The 19,606-nt window shown below is 37.9% G+C and overlaps 1 protein-coding gene across 3 annotated transcripts in view; it reads right to left on the bottom strand.

Moving 5' to 3' along the window:
* Positions 1-875: 875 nt before the first annotated feature.
* The window catches only part of LOC121378623 (LIM domain-binding protein 3-like), a 41,730-nt gene continuing 22,999 nt past the window's right edge, over positions 876-19,606 (bottom strand). Inside the window, exons 2-7 of one of the 3 annotated variants that reach the window (XM_041506887.1) lie at positions 16,630-16,778; positions 16,011-16,056; positions 14,902-15,226; positions 11,275-11,554; positions 8,124-8,318; positions 876-2,857 (exon numbers count right to left, since the gene is read on the bottom strand). In XM_041506887.1, coding sequence (XP_041362821.1) covers positions 2,524-2,857; positions 8,124-8,318; positions 11,275-11,554; positions 14,902-15,226; positions 16,011-16,056; positions 16,630-16,778 — 1,329 coding nt within the window. In that variant the 3' untranslated portion in view covers positions 876-2,523. Of the gene's footprint in view, positions 2,858-8,123; positions 8,319-11,274; positions 11,555-14,685; positions 15,227-16,010; positions 16,057-16,629; positions 16,779-19,606 lie in introns of all 3 variants that reach the window. The other 2 variants (XM_041506885.1, XM_041506886.1) reach the window with 2 other exon arrangements.

The following is a 19,606-nucleotide window of genomic DNA, read 5'->3' on the forward strand; positions in this document are numbered from 1 at the left end:
TCTCCTTCAGAGTGACAAAAAACATAATTAAGAGAAAGTTCCGATGCACCCACGCTACAACCAAGGATCCAATCCATCATCTGGAGAGATACCAAGAGACAACCATTTTCAGGCTAAGAACCGGTCACTGGCAGACACTGATGAATGTCCATGTCAAACAGAACCACAGTCCCCAGAGAACATCCAGCAGTTCTGCCCCCTCTACGGTGAAGCTAGGATAAAGCACTGGCCAAACGTGCAACGCTGGCTGTCAAGCTTTGGGGTTTCAATGAAGACTTGACAGAGACAGCGGGTTTTTTTTATCTCCACAACCGGACTCCAAATATAAAGTATGGTCACTATAGCTTGAACAAATGGCGCATTAAACAGATTTCTCTCCGAATACTTTGTGCAATATTTGTGTCAAATACTTAGTTTCTTTCATGAAATATTATTCTGTGCACGCCCGTGTGCGCATTCAGACTTTCAGTTGATAGCGGAAGCGATAGAAATATCCTTGGAATCTGTTCTGGCGAGCGCTATAGAAGTGGCAGTCCTCCTACAGTTTGAGGGAAAAATAATAATATATATATATATTGGTCTGGGATCGATCCCCTCGGTGAACCCATTGGGCTATTTCTTGTTTTAGCAAGTGCACCACGACTGGTATATCAAATGTCTTGGTATGTGATATCCTGTCTGTGCATATAAAAGATCCCTTGCTACTAATGGACATGTAGCGGGTTTCCTCTCTAAGATTATATGTCAAAATTACCAAATGTTTGACATCCAATAGCCAATGATTAATAAATCAATGTGAAACATTTTACTTTAATTTATAATAATTCATGTTGTAATAATGTGGCATTAAAAAACCCCACCACAAAACACAAACGTCATTGATCACAGTTTATTTGGTGAAGGTTGACATACAATACAGCGAAAGAGGTTCTACAAACCTCGCTTTAGTCATAAGCATGCTCTCTCTCTGTTTGTGGGTATTCCTCCGCAACCTCGACACAGTATAATAATAGTAAACAACAGTTAATCATAGTTTTCACTCAATATTTAATTGGAAACAAAGAAACACCAAACGAAGCACCCATCTTAATAATGTTGTTTTTTTCTTCTAAATATCTACATGGTGAACACTCCAAACGTCGAAACACAAATGTACATGTCATATATATAAAGAGGAAACACTAGATTTAACATGACGTCTCAGCATGCAGAGATGCTCGAAGCGTTATACAAAGTTAGTTAGCAAACTGGAACTCTTAGTATCTCAATTCTCTGAATCAGCAAATGTCAGTGTAGATTCGCTTCTAATTCTTTCTCTTTCCTTTCTCTTTTCTTTCTGTACAAATGGGCGCCATAAGCATTTGTTTTAACTTTTTAATACACCCATTGTGAGCGAATAAGCGTGCACAGTTATGACAACGCTTGCTAAGAAACGAGTTGTCACCCTTTAGTTATAAATTCTGATTGTGGCAAAACAGGAATTGATAAATGCCTGTCCCGCAGCAACACTAAACGTTAATTGCATTTTGTTTTTTTAATTCCGTGATAAATATTTTTTATTTGATTTTTTTAACATATGCTTCATTTAGTTAAAACTAGTTTGAGTTTCAATTACAGATTTACACAAACTAACATTAATTACGTATGCACTGGTGTACGTCACTCATTAGCCAGACATATTCAGTTGATGATAACATTCCTTTATACATTTCGTGTTCTTCAAAAAATTATATCAATTTTCAATTTCTTTCCAGTGGATTAGGAATGCATGGATGGAAAGTTCGTTGTATTTGGTGTAAAAAAAAAAAAGAAGAAGAAAACCTCTCAGAAAATAGAGATAAAATTTGTGTCTTGTATATTTAGAAAATGTATTTTAATATCATGTTTATACATTGCACTGTATTTTCAATATGTAAATACAAGAATATTTTACATGGATGACTAGAAATTCTGTTTTTATTACCTCGTAATCTACAAAATATAAAAGAACACGAAATTGCAGAAAACAGTGGATATTAATAAACCCAACTTTCTTACAAACTTCTTAAACTCGAAACATTCGAAATACAGACGACAAAACAGGTATGTCTGAGGACAACACTATAATGTAGGAATTTACCAACCTAACAATATTGCACAGTTTTCGCGTCCTCGGCCCAAGAAATAACTTATTAAATTAAGGAAAAATAAGTTACAAGAAACACCAAGCATAATTCATAAAAACAAAACAGAGTAGTTAACTCTATAGCAGGCCCTGTGAAATAACAAAAATTGTCAATCGGAAAGCGTCGGAAATGTTCGTAGACGCATATTAATGAACATTCCAGATCACGAACACACCCGATGATTTCCGAAAGCAGTTTTGTTCGGGTCACTTTTCTCCAGCTCTACATATTTTCAGTTCGTAATCAAAGGTTATTATCGTAAAACTTGTACAGCAGTTTTATCAGACTCGTACGCCATATTTATGAATGTTGTTATTTATATTTTTTATACAGCACTTCAAAAGTTACAGCGCGTTGCTCAAAAATCAGACACGCCGAGTTCGTCATCCAAACCCGCCATATTGTAGCTGGGCTGCGTAGCAGCTGGTTGGTAACTCTGTTGTTGTGGTCGCGGCGCTGGCGGTGCCGCTGGCTGATAGTGCTGTTGCTGTGGTTGCTGTTGTTGATGTTGTTGCTGTTGTGGCATATACGTCGTCGTGGTCCTCGTCTTCTCCTCGTGGATCATGCGATACACGGCCGACTGATTCCAGTCACGGTCGCCTGGTTTTGGGGCCTGCGCTGGTTTCTGTGGCTGCTGCACCTGCTGCTGCTGCTGCTGCTGCTGCTGCTGCTGCTGCTGAGGTGCAGCTTGACTGTTAAAGAAAGAAAATATTTTCCTTTTCAATTTTAAAAATGCAGATCTATATTCTGGGACAAGAAATTAATATGAGAGATCGAGATTTTCGAGTTTTCGAGGTTCCAATTTTTAATGTCTATTATTACTAGTCGCGGGCTGTCAAATGTCATGCGAATCAATGCAATAGGTTATAAACCTGCCAATTTACACCTTGTGTTTTTTAAATATTATATAGGATTTTGGCCGGGTCTGGCGCGTCATTTTGAAAGATCGACGTTTTCGAGACATTGACCTTGAGGTATCGAAGTTTAACTATATATATATATATATATATATAAAAATGATAAAAGAAAACAAGTGTACAGTATATATGTATTTTAAAAAACAATTTAAAGAAATAATGATCCTTTTACATGTTTCAATGTTATCTTCAGAAAGGATCTGCTAAATAACTGCTAAATATGACGTCATACATATTATGACGTTACTGTAGTAGAAGGGGATTGATTTAATTACGTCATTGTTGCTTTTATCTAACGAAGAGCATTAAGAAGTGGACAAAATTTTTTAATAAAATACATTTTCTTTGTCTTTCTTTTCATTTCATCATTGGTATCTATGTGATAAAATGGGAAAATGGTGAATTTAATATCTTTTTGTGCCGCACATGTATTTAAATGTGAACTCAAGGGTATGCATCTTGTTTCAGGTTGTTTTATTTGCTGTTTGTGTACGCGTACTCTGGCTCTCAGCTGATTGGTATGACCAATGTATTGTTCTTTGCAACCTTGGCATGTAATTACATAAATAACATTGTTAACGGAACAATCCATATCCCTGTGTACCCAAAATAAACCTTTGTGGTTGAATTCTATATGTGTGCCTTCTAAAATATGTTGGCATGTACCACAGTTACTTCGGTTACACTTTTTGACACTGCATTTATGTTCTACTGTTGTAGATTCAAATCGTGCTTTTGTCATATCTGTTTCAAGTTTTTGCTTTGTCTCTTACTATTTATAATTGAAATAGAGTCTGCAATAGAATGTGCAATTCTGACTAGATCTTTTTATATATATCGGGGTTCTGCGGGTTATGGGTGGATACAAATGCCAGCGGCCTTTTCGCTGAAACGATTTGTTTTGGTTTTAAAAGATATTTTCTATCTAATACTACCGCCTTTTCGATACTATCTGATATTAGCTGTTTTGGATAACCTCGCGTTTTAAGATACATGTTGAGTTCCCGGAGACGTTGGTCACGTGTTTGTATATTTGACACAATTTGTAAAGGATATCTGATAAATGATTATATAGCTCATGTTTATAAACGCAACATCATTCTAAATTTATTATTTGATGAATTAATTTGATAATAATGCATATTCAAATTATTGTAAATGATTGTTACAATATATTTATACGACATTTGACATTAGCTTAATTCAACACCTTTGCCATTGATATTCCTAGATACCATGACTTTTATCGTTTGTTGAAGCAGGTAAAATATTGATCTTAAATTAAAACCAAGTCATCTGGCAATACAATTCCGGTTTTCTGTTTACATCATATTTTATCAGAATGACACATTCCTTTCCACAGATATACCGACAGGATATAGAATGAAAATAAACAGAAGACATTATATTAGTTATTCATTTGATCATTATATAGATTCAAATCAACAGGAAACTACATATAAAGTTATGTGATAAACGAAATGACACAAATATTTCAATATTTCCTGACCCACGACTGGGCATCTAGACATTGCACCTTCTGAAAGACTTGGTCAATAACGAATGATTGCCTAACCAAAGAAAACTTAAATCAAACTTTATTCATTTTGTTTTCTTTTTGGGGGTGGGGGTGGGAGTCGCTGTCGGTTCGTTCACTCTGATTACAGCAGCAATAATAATCCAGACCATGATTATAAAATAAATAATAATTAATTAAAATGCAATTCAATTACCGACATTAGTGTTGGTAGTTTTGTCTATGCATATTAAAACCAATTATACATACATTCATTGTTCATTAAACATATATATATATTATCCAAATCATAAAATCGTCGTCATAGTACAAATTGCATTTATGTAAGGTAAAAAAAACCTACACAGTTATTTCAGGAGATTTTAACTATGTTGTATTTAAAGGGACATTCCAGAGTTTGCATTGTAAGATGTTTCCGACTAATAAAATATTTCTACGATTAAACTTTCATATCAAATATATTTTCTTGTTTAGAATATCAGTGTCTGTATATTCGATGTGTTTCTGGTCGTCTTACTATTTGTAAAAAGCCCAAACTAGATTTATATATTTTAGGAAATAAAATGAAATTTAACCTAGTACAAATATTAGAACGATCAGGAACAAGTTTAATATACATCCACTAATATTGTATGCAGACACATATATTTGATATGTAATTACAGTCGCTAAAAAGTCTCTGTTAGTCGATAACATCTTACAAATTGCAGCAAACTCAGGAATGTCCCTTTAATATGTCTCGAAGACAAGTACAACCAGATAACCTTGCTATTTTATGACGTCAATCTCAACTTACCTTTTGGGACAGAAACTAACTAAGATATCGTTTTCTAACACACCATTATACAACAAATATTAATCCATATACGATGATAAATATAAAGGTATCTTTGTTAAAAATGTATAGAATGCGTTTAATGTGTACAAATAACAGTATCAAGAAGAAAAACAATAAAAATAGGCATAATAATAATAATCATCATCATCACCATCATCATCATCATCATAACAATTAGTATTAGTACCATCATTATCATCACCATCATCATCTCTGCCATCATCAGCATATCACTACAAGCAAGACGATCTAGTTATAAACATGATCTATACCTACACCATACTCCATGCTAAAACCAACACATACACGTATATGACAGTCGAGTATTTAAAACATATGATGGCTATACGGATTTAATTGGCAGAAATACACAGTATTAAATGGATGGATAATTATCTAAAATTAAATATAGAATGTAACCGAGAGTCACAACAAGAATACGCTAAACTGTTTTAAGAAGCCTGTTTAAAGTTGTGTGTTTCCGGGAGCAGGTGTTAAGGGGTAGTTTTTAGGGAGACTATTTCAGGTAGCCTGTTTTAGGGAGCAAGTTTCAGGTAGAATCTTTGAGATAACATTTTTTTTTTGGCAGCACATTTCATAAAGCATGTTTTAGGGAGCATCCATTGTCTGGGCACATTTCTTAACTCGAAGGATGTCTCATAGACAGACATGCTTGAACCTACAATGGGTCTAAGCACGTGTCAAATGGATGGTTGGTTGGATAGTCGGAGAGCATGCTTGGTGACCCTTTGACCGACTGATCTTGACCTGAATGGTCAATTATTTATAAGTAACGGGATAGTTCACATCAATCTCTTCACCCTGGATCCAGCGATGGCGATGTCAAACGTTGGACCAGTGGTGACGTATGTGCACCTAAGTGAATGTATATACGGTGATCAAAATTTACGCTGACACTGAACTTAAATCAATACCTTTAAAAGAACAATGGTGAGGGTACTGGATTCCCATCGACGGAACGAACATAAGTTTCAACAACAAAATAACATATACAGAAAAACGTTTATATTTTGAACTTGGTAAAACAAATATCCACAAATACGATTTGCAATGTGGAAACACGATGCTATGTACATGCAAAATACAAACACGTCTACACATCTACACATGTAAGCATTGCCATGGTTAAAAGTTAACTAGGGTAAACAAAGATTCGGTAATACGCAAATAACTATGATGTAAAGTACAGGAATTTTCGATGACCCGACCAGGCTTTAGCCATGACTACTGTTATAAATCGACAAACACGTAGGTGTGTAAGGGGTACACCGCACAGTGTGTTTTTCGCTGACTGATGTATTACCCATCGTTTATAACAACGATCTGTTTACAGAAACACATAAAAAGAAATTCATTGTGTACCCTTTTAAAATGTATACTGATCATACAAACTTTGAGTTATAGATTCCTTAGGTGGTCTTTTAAAGGTTTTATAAATATGATTAACTGTATTGAAAAATAAACACGCCTGTTGTCTGTTGAGAATATATGCTGATACACCCCCCCCCCCATTCCCACTGGCAAACACACACACACGCACACACACACACACACGCACATACACACATCACCACCACAACCACCACCGGCAAACGCGCGCGCGCGCGCCCACGGTTGCTCACATCTCCACCTCCTTCCACATCACCCTAGGTACCTGTGCAAATTTGATTGTTGTGAGTTGTCATGGAAATTACTTTGTTACTTCAGAATCATTTCGGTTTAAACATTTGGAGCATTCTGGTTGAATTGGTTATGTTTGTCAGAGTGAAGTTACGACATACCAGATCGAAGCCATCTACGAAATGAATAGTCGGTCATATTTGTCATCCGGTGAAGACTCCCCATATAGTAGCCATTGAGATACCTGATCAGTTCAATTTGGGGTTGGGGAATTTCATTATCCGGTGTGTCTCCGTTGTTTATTTTTGATAATCGAAATATAATTACACAAAAGGTATATATGAACTATGTACACATATCTGAACGATAAAACCATAGCACATGATCAGGGCCGTATTTTCGTCGAATGTTTTTTGGGGGGAAAATAGTGGATGATTCCATTAATCTCTATTCAGAGCCTCGTCACAGCCACTCCCGAGGAGATCCTTTACTGGAGATTTCATCCGTCTTTCATAGCCACAAAGAGGACTGCCACTCCCAGACTAGTTTACTAAAGCAAACCTAGCGCCGGACAGAGCTCATTAGAATAAGTATAGCTGTGATGAGGATAGTTAGTTTATCCGTTCGATGAATAAGATAACATTGTCGCTTAAAGAGATTGTGTTAATATACTAATACGTACAATCTACCTTGTTAAAGTCTAACGATGAACACTTTAGATTTAATATGCAACAAGGTGGGCTGTTATTATTATTATTATTATTATTGTTTCTTTTGACAGACATGAATAAGAGCACTGCACATTACGACATTGGATGTCCTTGTTAGTGATGTTTAGTTATACAGCATTTCATTACTATTCTAATCCACAAAGGAGTCTGATACACATTTATTTTTTTAGCAAATCCGTGTTAGTTGTGTGTTTGTTTATTATATTTCGCCCATAAGTCAGGATGTTAATTCGGCGTTAGTACTGCCCGGGTGATGTTATGAGAGGCGATCAGGCAAGGTGTTGTAGAACTTACGCCACTATTGCCTGGGTTTGACCTCTGAACGTCTCCTGTATGTTCTGGTCCGAATACAGACTTATAGGTGAGTTATACTGCAGGTGGACCACTTTGGGGGCGTCCGGGGACAGCAGCGGCGGAGCTACAGGACCACCCCCGGCACTCGCCGGGTTCCGCTGCGGTTTCTCCGGACCTTGTCTTGGCGCGGACTCACTGTGGAATGACACACATCAAGAGGTTTCACTCACGTGCACGCATGAACGGCTACACAGTCGTGGTGGCCATTTAAACACAGGTAAGCAAAGTCAAAACAACCAGATGAAAAATGTTTTTAAAACTTTAAAGTTTGATTTGTTTGACGACACCAATGGAGCACATTAATCATATGGCTAGTGAATGTCAAGCATTTGATAATTTTGACATGTAGGTCGTATTGGAGGAAACCCGCTACATTTTCTTTTTTCATTAGTAGCAAGGGATCCTTTATATGCATTATCTCACATACAGAAAAACGTACTGCGGCCTTCGATATGCCAGTGGTGGGGCACTGGTTGAGATGAAAAAGACATACCTCTGTAAAAAAAAAAAATTCATAAATTTTGTAATTGTGACGCATATCCTAGCGTGTGAAAGAAGACAGCCGTAACTGCTACTGAGGATACCATTTTTGGTTAGCCATAACCAGTGGCGGATCCAGAAAATCCATTTAGGAGGCCCCAATGACATGAGGCGAAATGCCAATGGAACTTTGGGGGAGGTTTGGAGGGGATCGTAAAAAAAAAAATGAAAATTAATATATAATAAAATTATAACTGTCGTAAAATTTAGGGCCCGATCCGCCTCTGGTAACACATCTTTTTATGTTGACGGTCCCTTCAGACAGAACATCATGTATATACTACTGATTATGTTTAGATACCAGTCGTGGACCACTGGTTGAAATCATCAAGACTTGTACCAGTTCATGGAGTGATGGAGGACTGTTTCAAAATGCAGGCGACAAATATTTTCCGGAATGATTTCGAAACATGAAACTTGAAAAGGACTGTTTGTCCATGCCGAGTTCTTCAATGTTCTACTATGACTGCAACAGGCCAACTGAACTGAACCGTACCCCCCACTTGTGAGACTTTTTTTTTTTATCACATTAATGTTTGCCATTGTAACCAAAATCTGATATAGTTTGTACCCGATCCGTCAGTGCCCCCCCCCCCCCCCCCCCCCCCCACCCCCCACTTCCAAAATCGTCACTACGGGTTGCACTATATAATAAGTTAAGAGATTCGGATTTTTCTTTTGCCCCAAAAGGGTTAAATATAGGACAAAACCAAGTGTAGGGGGTTAGATACGTGAAAAAGAGAGTGTAAACAAACAAATTACGATACAACGTAAAGTATAGAGACAACATCGATTCTTGACACTGCGCTCAGAGCTTACGTTCCCAGATCTATTTACCGGAACGCGTTCGGAAACCATTACCGGCATCGGTGGAGCAGTGGTTAAGTCGTCGGACTACAGGCTAGTAGGTACAGGGTTCGCAGCCCGGTACCGGCTCCAACCCAGAGCGAGTTCTTAGGGGCTCAATGGGTAAGTGTAAGGCAACTACACCCTCTTCTTTCTTTCTCACTAACCAACTAACAACTAACCTGCTGTCCTGGACAGACAGCCCAGATAGCTGAGGCGTGTGCCCAGGACAGCGTGCTTGAACCTTAATTGGATATAAGCACGAAAATAACGTGAAATGAATGAAGGAAACCACTGAACTCGTATCTTCGCGAGACCTATGTATTTCGAAACTCGGATGTTTTCGTAACACATTGGCCGAAGATTTGAAAGTTAAAAAAAAAATCAGAAAATAATTTTAATTACTTTTAACTGATCAGTGATATCATCTTTACTTTTGCAGGGAACTCCGTGCAGACGAATAGCACTTTACTTCGTGTAAAGTCGGAACACATAATACCATTTGGAATTCCTCGGCCGATTCTTCGAATGACATTGGCGTAATCGGTCGAGGTGTTCCGAGCGCGAATTCTGGTTCAAATCGAATGGCTTCCAAGTAGTTAGAACTGGGCTTGAACAAATGCTCGGATAGAAGGCAAGATAAGATTCGATTTCAAAAACAACTGAATACCATTTTTTAAAATATATACTTGACAATAGAATTGTATATACTTATATGAAAGATGCTTAGTGGAAACGTCAAAGGAAAACACAGTGGGAATGTTATGACAGTTCACATTAACACTCGATAGAGAAACATTATCGTAAATATTAGGATTTTAAAGTAAAACAATGAAACAAAATTTCAACGGTTCGGATTATGTTTTTGTTAGCTATTTTTCTTGGTAGTCATGGTGAGTTCTTTTGTTTGTCTGGAAGTAAAATGGATTGGCTTTTTGGAATGGTTGGCTTGCGTGTAATTGTAGCCACAGGTACGCTCAATCAGAAATACTATAGTTACATATATAAATTATATGACATAGCATTAGCACACTCGGCATTATTGGTTGGGGTTACCTGTGGTTTTAGCGGGTCGGTGGAACAATCATTTTGTCAAACTGTGTTGGTTAATGGGGTAATTGTTTCCTCTCTTGTAACTGTAAAATACATACCCCATATAATAATGTCCGTGACAAAAAATAAAATAAAATAAAATAAATCGTCTGGCAAACCATTATAGATTGGGGTTCCACAAACCAAGCTCTAGAACTATTACTCGATACTATTTACAGCTGGACTGCGTGACGGCTCGGAATGACAAACACGTCATCAACGACGTGTTACGTCAGGCAAGATGGCGGCGGTATCGACGCTACGAAGCACACGAGAAAAGTCAACAGAGCGTCTGGTGGGTGGAGCTGGTGGGTGGAGGTGGCGGGGGGGGGGGGGGGGCGTCTGCTACAAAGCCAACTATCATCTACGTGTCACTCGAGGTCAAACCGAGACTTACGGGTTCTTTTTGATTTGACCGGCCATGACCTCTTTGACGTTTGGTTCCGAGTACAACTTCATCGGGGAGTTATACTGAAGGTGCATTATGCGCGTGCCTTCGTCGCCGTCGGCCGCCATGTCAACCGACGATGTTACGGTGGGCGTGAACGAATCGAAGGACGGGGCGATGAGCCCCGGGGGCGGGCTGCTGGGGATGGGGTTATAAGGTTCAGACCTGACTTCGGGCTTCATGTAGTTGTAGTCGAGATCCATGTCCCACGGCCTGACGCCGCTGGCTCGAAGCGTCTCGCGCCACGCGGGTTTCTCATCGTTTACCGTGTAGCCGGTCGGCTCACACTGCACGATCTCCTGGGACAGCGGTCTCGCAGGCTGGGGCGTCCACGTGGCCTGCGATGTTCTCGGGACCTGGGAGTAGTCGATTCCGAACTTGCAAGCGTCGGGATGCTTTCCGAACGGTTTCGGCACCTTCGGGGTCGGCTTCGGTTGCTGTACGACTGTATAATAGATATAACTGATGTTAGAATATTAACGACAATGCGGGTTGTTTTTTTAAAAATAGAAATGGTACCTATAGATGACCTACATGACTGATTCATGCCAGCAGTCATGAGCTTGTGAAAACTTCTCTTTGACTCTAACTTGTGCAGAGATACAATTTTCCTTTCGCTAAATGTCGTTTTGTTGGTAATTATTATTATGATGTAACCACATGATGTCCAAGATTATGGAGTATTAATATGTAATAGTAATTAGCGTTAGTACTTGCACACATTTCCGTGCAAACATTACAAAAAATAAATCTATAAAATATAAATTAAAATTAAAATGAAATAGAAGGTAAACTAAGTAAAAATAAATTACAATTGGAACACATTTTAAAGCAATATTCAAAGCACATATATTGCTGTTTAATAAATCGACCGCACTATTAGTGCTTCTGGGTTTTAAAGAAAAAACTACGTAAAAAGCACGTAGCTTTAAATCACCCTGAACAAATTGTATTTGCATCTTTAATTATAAACGTTTATGGTAGAAATGTTATTATTGTTATAAAGAACCAGTCAAACTTCGCTTAATACTTGTTTAATTAATCACAAACTAAAAAACACACAAAAAATGCGATACTGCAAGTTCAGAAATACTTTAGAAGAAAGAGCAAATAGGCCTATAGGTAGGCTATACGAAATTAAGCTACAGGTAATGTTACTTAGTAATATGTATTGTGACTCACAAGAACAAAATATACATATTATAGACATGTATACTAGACGACATATAAAAATGGCCGTCTTTCAAACATTATTCACATTAAAAAATGGATATAATATACATGTCTTTTTAACATTACATTATTGCTACAGTAACAGCAATTTGCATAAACTGACAGAAATAGTTAATTTGGTTTGTCGTGTTTTTGTGTCATACAGTATAATCCTGTCCACGAATTGAATGTATTCAAAATAAATAATAATTATTCACAAAGGAAAACGAAATTAAAAAAACCTAAACCAAACACATATCAAACAAAGATCGGAAACAGAAGCAGCGAAAACACGTCGATTCAGAATAACGCTTCTTTTAATCGTGCAATCTGCAAATATGAAAACACATATGACGTCAGACACAGCACACGTGGTAAGGAAAACACACAGGATGTGAACCGGAAGGACGTTTAATGGCCAGTTGAATAAGGACATGAAATTCAGGGGAAATAAAGCAGAAGCGGGAGTCGTCTCAAGACATAAATGACAAAAACACAAATCAGCTACTCTCTTTATTAGCGTTGTGGTTGAAAGTATTGTCTTCCCCCCCCCCCCCCCCCTTATGTCTAAGTCTACATAAAATGACAAAATCCTAGCTCAACTGATGTATATATTTCACTAGATAACAGATGAAATATATCAGTTAAAAATAAAAGACTAAAAAAAAAGAAGAAGAAAAAATATAAACGTAAATTACGACATCAGTTTCGTAACTTGATTTCTGTAAAAAAATATTTAGTATTTATGACATTTAGTTTTTCCACATGCGACATTACAAATAGACTTAGAAACACGTACATTGTATTTATTTAGTAAATCAGTGATTATCGAGAAAATAATTATTTTATTAGAGCTTCTTACGTATTAAAACTTTAAAATTTCTACTTTTATTTCAGTGCGGTTTGATTACGTTCTTCATAAGCATAAGTAATGAATACTGTAGCAAGAAACACCTGTCTTGGATAGAACCGCTGATAAAAGATTAATTAGCCTGTAACGCACAAATTAGAAGAACCAAATTAAAAAATTACGTTAGAGGGGAAACAAATCTGTTTTACATCTTACCGGAAGTGCTAAAGAAAGAGGGTAGCCATTTTAACCTCTTTTTTTTTTTGTCACTCACGCCTTGTAATGGACGGGGGATGAGTCAAAACAAAAAGTTAATTGCCCCAAGGTTTAGAATACCCGAGAACAAGCTAGCTACAGTTAGCTATTAATTCATGGTAGTAAAATCCTTGTGCAATTAATTCATGGTAGTAAAATCCGTATGGTTGACAGCCGAAACAGTTCCTAAGTAACGAAGCATACTTAACAGAATATGTGCATAAACATAATTAGTTTTGTAAAATATATTTTATATTTAATGTATGTTGTTTCAAAATATAATCAATATTCTCTGAAAGTATACTAACAATTACAAATAACAATAATGAGATAGGTTTTTGTCTTGATAATTAATTTTTAAAAGTTTAACTGAGCACTTAATAATTTTAAAAGAAAAAGTGAATAGTATTTCTTAATTCATCATTTTGTTATCTTTAAGTTTTTCTTTATATTATAAAACTTTATAATTAAAAAATCTTCGTTAATTAAAAAGACACTTGCTGGCATTATTAAGACGAAGTATATGTTTACAAAATGAATGAAAATGTTCGCACGAACAAAAAAAAAAAAAAAAAAACAGTTATGCTGGATGTCACGTGAATAATTTTAATTATTAAGGTCAGACCGGCCTCGGTGGTGTCGTGGTTTAAGTCATCGAATATAAGGCTGGTAGATATTGGGTTCGCAGCCCAGTACCGGCTCCCACCCAGAGTGACTTCTAACGACTTCGTGGGTAGGTGTAAGACCACTACACCTTATTCTCTCTCACTAACAACTACCTCATTGTCCTGGACAGACAGCCCAGATAGCCGCGGTGTGTCCAGGACAGCGTGCTTGAACCTTAATTGGATATAAGTTGAAATGAATTAATAATGAATTATTAAGATGTTTTAAAAGTAAATATTAACTTTCCATTAACTGACCAATTATGCAAAAACAGTGCATGGCTTTAATATTTAAAACAGGGGGCAAGAATTATTAAAGGGCTTTAATTCTATATACGATGCATTAAAGCGCAATGCATCTGGTTTTTTCTTTCTTTTACGTTATATTCCTACACTGTCTAGCGAACCACACAATGGAGTTTAAAGTCATTTGTTTTTAAAAATATTTACATTTTAAAAAAATTGAAATTAGCACCATACTGCCTAACTCTATCAAGTAGAATGGTTTCATTTGGCGACCAGCAAGTGTCTTTGTAGAGTTACATTTCCTAGATTTAATTTTCTAAAGACTATCTGCTACGCAGCATGGCGTACCGGGTTTCCGGGGTCGGAACTTTGGCGGTCGAGGTGGGTCTTTCATAAAAGCTTTCCTCCTTTCCCAGACCGGGACAAACTCCTCCTCCTCTTCCTGGGCCTCGTATTGAGCCAGAACCTGAAACGTGGGTTGATAGGGCGGGTTTTGTGGGGTAGGGGAAGCGTATGACATGTTAGGTTGGAAAGAGGTTGTCTGGGGAGGACGGAAAGCCTGACCTGATGCAGGAGGGGCTTGTTGAGGAGGTGGGCTGAAAAATGACGGTTGCTGCTGATAAGATTCTGGAGTACGTGGCGACAGGACGATGTGGTCCAAGGTCTCCTGGACCTTGTTCAACATCTGGCTCTGGGGTCCTAGAGGTCTGGACGACTGTCTCTGCGGGGCCAGGCTCTGCGGGTGAGTGTAGTCTGTGCCGAAATCCGGTCCGCCTCCGCCGAGCTTGCTCAGTGTAACCTTCTTCGGCTGGAAGCCTGACGGCGCTGGTGCCTTTTGTGGCATGGTTTTGTTGATCGTTGGTGCTTTCGGTTGCTGGGTGCGAATTACCTAAAGAAAAAGAAGAAAAGGAAGGCATGTATGTTTAATGACTGACTTTAGCTAATATTTACATTTTAAAATATTACTATTTGATGTCCAACATATGGTTTCATCACATAGTTTGGTCAAAATGGAGAAAGAGAGTGGGAGGTAGAGAGAGAGAGAGAGAGAGAGAGAGAGAGAGAGAGAGAGAGAGAGAGAGAGAGAGAGAGAGAGAGAGAGAGAGAGAGTGGCGGCGATACAGAGAGGAGGCGATAGAGAGAGAGGGGGCGACAGAGAGAGAGACAGACAGGCAGGCAGCCAGCCAGCCAGACAGACAGACAGACAAATAGGGACAGAGACAGAACAATGAAATTTTTATATGCCCTTTCCCAAAGTCAGGATAGAACCTGTAGATCGCCATTTGATGTAATGGTTGTTACGGGGGGGGGGGGGGGGGGGGGGGGATCCGAGTTTATAGAGTTCATTCTACAACCAGGTTGTCGCTTTATAGCACCTGTTCCACTACATAAATAATAGTCGGAAGAACAGGCACTATGTCAATATCAAAGTATGTGCGTACTATAAACGCGCTTGAATCATAATAACATCCTTGGGCAAATGTAAATCTAACCAGGTCTTAAAACCTTTCATCAGGTAGCTTATTCACCCAATAAAACATTGCTGATCTGCTCTTCTTTCAGGAAGACATACTATTCCATGACTAATTTACTGGACCTCCCAGTCCAATATTATCTCTCAGTAGGTCGTCATGTATATTGATACATGGATGCATACTAATTTAATCATTTACCTGAGGTGCTGGTGAAGGTTGATTATGAATACGACCTGGAGCTGGTCTGAAAAGAAAAAGGAAAATTAACTTCTTTATAAATTGCTTGAGATTGGACATTTTATGTTTCTAATAATCTAAACACGTCGCAAGTTTATACAATTATACAGTTATATACGTATCCTTTTTGTGCATGAAACAAACGTTCACAACAGAGGAATCGTATGTTGGCTGTAATGAATGACGGGTATACTGTTCTGATGTAAAAACCAAACCTACAGAGTATTTGTGTTGAAAATATGCATGCTTTTTGTCTGTCTGTCTATTTTTTGTTTTGTTTTTGTGCTGTTTTTTAATCAGACTTCCGCTTTTCCTACATCTCCTATGATTTTCATTTCTTCCCGATTTGGTAGCTACTCCTATCTTTCAACGTCTTTCGTTGTTCACCTTCACATCCCGGTCCTTGTCTCTCCAACCGCGACAGACGCTTGCCTCTTGTGGCCATCCGTACAACACACCTGCTACTCCGCATTGATCAGCGTTAGCTGTGTGCATAGTCTGACCTCTCTGGAGAGTATTTAGTGGTTAGTTCTGGCGTTGTAACTATAATATACGTATAACTTAATGATGTTTTTTTCACCTGTTAATTACCAACTGGATCTGTCCTCCACCAAACTTGATACAGTCCTGTGCTTGTTTGTGAGTCAGGTCCGCGCCAGCTTTCCCTCCGATCTGAACGATGACGTCGCCGCGTTGCAGTTCCCCTTCAGCTGGACTGTTTGAGAACACCTGCAGATAACGCAACACAAATATTAATTTAGTGATATAATGTTTTCACTAATTGCTAGTCCAAATTCTGCTCAAAACCCACTCACTTCGCCCTCCTTTTTGTATCGGACCCAGTCATGGGGAAGTCAGAGATTATGCCCGGAAAAGACGTGCATGAACCTTAATTGGGTATAGGCACGTTAATATGATACCCTATCCTATCTAGAGCGCACCGATATACAATAGACAAAAGTAACAGAAAACCATAAGGCAAGACCGTCACTAGTTATGTTTCTTTATCCTTTGACATAATTGTGTAAATGACCACCACGGTGCTTTATCTATCGTATCTGTATGTGCGTGTGTATGTATGTATGTATGTGTGCGTATGTCTGTTACAGTGCGTGTGTACATGCGTGTATATATGTACGTGCGCATATCAAGTCTGGCTGAGCTAGCACTTCCACGCTTAGGCATAACTGCCATGTGCAATAAGTTGATGATTAAACAATGGGTAGAAGTGTCGATAACATTCTTTTTTTCCTACACCTACCCCTATATACATCCAACAACACACACACACACACACACACACACACACACACACACACACCACTACCACCACCACCACCGCCACCGCTGCCACCACCACCCATTGCATGCATTTCCGGCTTATACCATTTGCAAACGGAAGTAGTCTAAAATGGCTGACATTCTTTGAATACTCCGGCTCGTTCTCTATCCTACATTGGTAGTCCAGCATGTGCGACTAATTCTTAAACAGTAACCTGCCGACCAGCCTGCTGTGTACATACGCTGCTGCTAATTACCCCAGATAAACCACGGTCGAAGAAGACAAGTCCAGCAAGCGTTAGAGATAAACGGTTGGCTGAACTCACCCCGGTTAAAGAACGGGATCATACAAGTCACGGTGGCGTACAAGTTTAGCTAGCCACCGGCTTTAAGGCTGGTAGGTGTTGAGTTCATGCCCCAGTACCGGGCTCCAACTTAGAGAGAGTATTCACTTCAGTTAGGATGTATACCAAGACTATACTTATTTCTCTCTCATTAATCATAAAACTCTATCCTAAACATATAGCCTAGATTGTTAAGATGGGTGTCTCCCAAAAAGTGTTTTTAGAACCTAAAGTGTGTATTTAAACAAGAAAATAAATGAATGGATGGATGGATGGATGGATGGATGGATTGGTGGATGAATAGATGGATGGATCAGTAATATCAGGAAATATTGACAGTGAGAAAGAGGTAGTAGTCGCATGTATGCTATTATTTTTTATTGTATACCTCATAGGTTTGCTGGTGTTAAAAAAACACTAACAATTGTGAGCTGAGATCCACATATTAATTTATCAAGGAGAAATGAGTGGGCCCCCAAAGTGGCCCTTGACAAATTATATCACTTTTGCGAGGTATATAAGCCGAAATATACAAATCCCCAAAATTCCCACATTGCAATTAAAGGATGTTCTGAGCTGTTTTGGATGAAATGCTAAAGATAAACTCAGTTCTTAGTCCCTTTTAAATTAAAACCAAATCGTAGACTTCATGTGCTAATCACAAACCTAATATATTTTCTTCGACTGTTGTATTTAATACATAACAGTAATTTCAAAGTCATTAGAGGTAAAACGATTTTAATAAGGACCGATATTAATTACATATTTGCTGTTTGCAATTATATATCTTACGGCATCTTTACTTTTGAACAAGATAAAATAAATCAAATTTTGAAACCAATAATTCAATCAATATAAGTTAAACATCAGTAATAATCACCACACAAGAAATGTTATGGTAGGATACATTTAATTAGCAATCATGCCGAGGAGCCTCAGCATGTGACCTTGTGATTGTTGCGGCAGCTTTCGGACCTAGGTAACAACGTACGGGGTTTGCCAACAATGTGCCATAATTCATTTTTCATGTAAGATGCGCATGTTGCAGACCATAAACCAAGTATCACGTCTTCAGAGCATAGCAGGGTTGCGTTTATCTAGACCTACAGATCAGATAACGCTCGTTAGACTAGGTGGGGTTTTTTTTTGCGTTTCACTTTAATTGAAGGTTTTATTATACAGTGTTATAACGTATGTGGTTTAAAAACACTATATGCAATATATAAACCAAAACATGACTCATAAATGTGAATACCACAACTTCTACTCCAAAGTATTAATTGAAGAAAGTGGAATCTTTCATGGCTTATTTTCAACATAACCGGATGATTTTACAACATCCCTAGTTTCGCACAAAAGGACAAAAAAAATTACTATTCAGTTTTACAGGTATCCAATTCATGTTTCAAGTACAAGGCTACTTGACACAGTGGTAATAGATAAAATAAAATTACGCACATTCACTGCAAAAATAAAGCTATTTTGACAACAAACACTGTCACATTTATCAGGACTGTTAGTGTTAATTGCTGTATTAAATGTTAGGATCACTTCGAACTTTGACCCATCCGGAAGTTATTTGGTTATACATTCACTGGTCGGATAAAACAATTTTTTGACAACAAACTCTGTCACATTTATCACCATTGGCAGGACTGTCAGTATCAATCGCTCTATTAAATTTTGACCCAGCCGAAAGTTTTGGTTATACATACATTTACTGTCCAGATAAAACTATTTTTGACAACACTGTCAAATATATCACTAATGACAGGACTGTAGTTTTAACTGCTCTATTAAATTTGACGAAACCGGAAGTTATTTGGTTTAGTGCTACTTGAACGACCACATCGAAAACAAACTTGAAAAAAAAAATATTGAATGAATTCAGCTATTTAGAGCATGAAACGTTCGCTATGCTAGTTTTTTTTT

This window comes from Gigantopelta aegis, chromosome 8 (assembly GCF_016097555.1).
Source record: "Gigantopelta aegis isolate Gae_Host chromosome 8, Gae_host_genome, whole genome shotgun sequence".
NCBI lineage: Eukaryota > Metazoa > Mollusca > Gastropoda > Neomphalida > Peltospiridae > Gigantopelta > Gigantopelta aegis.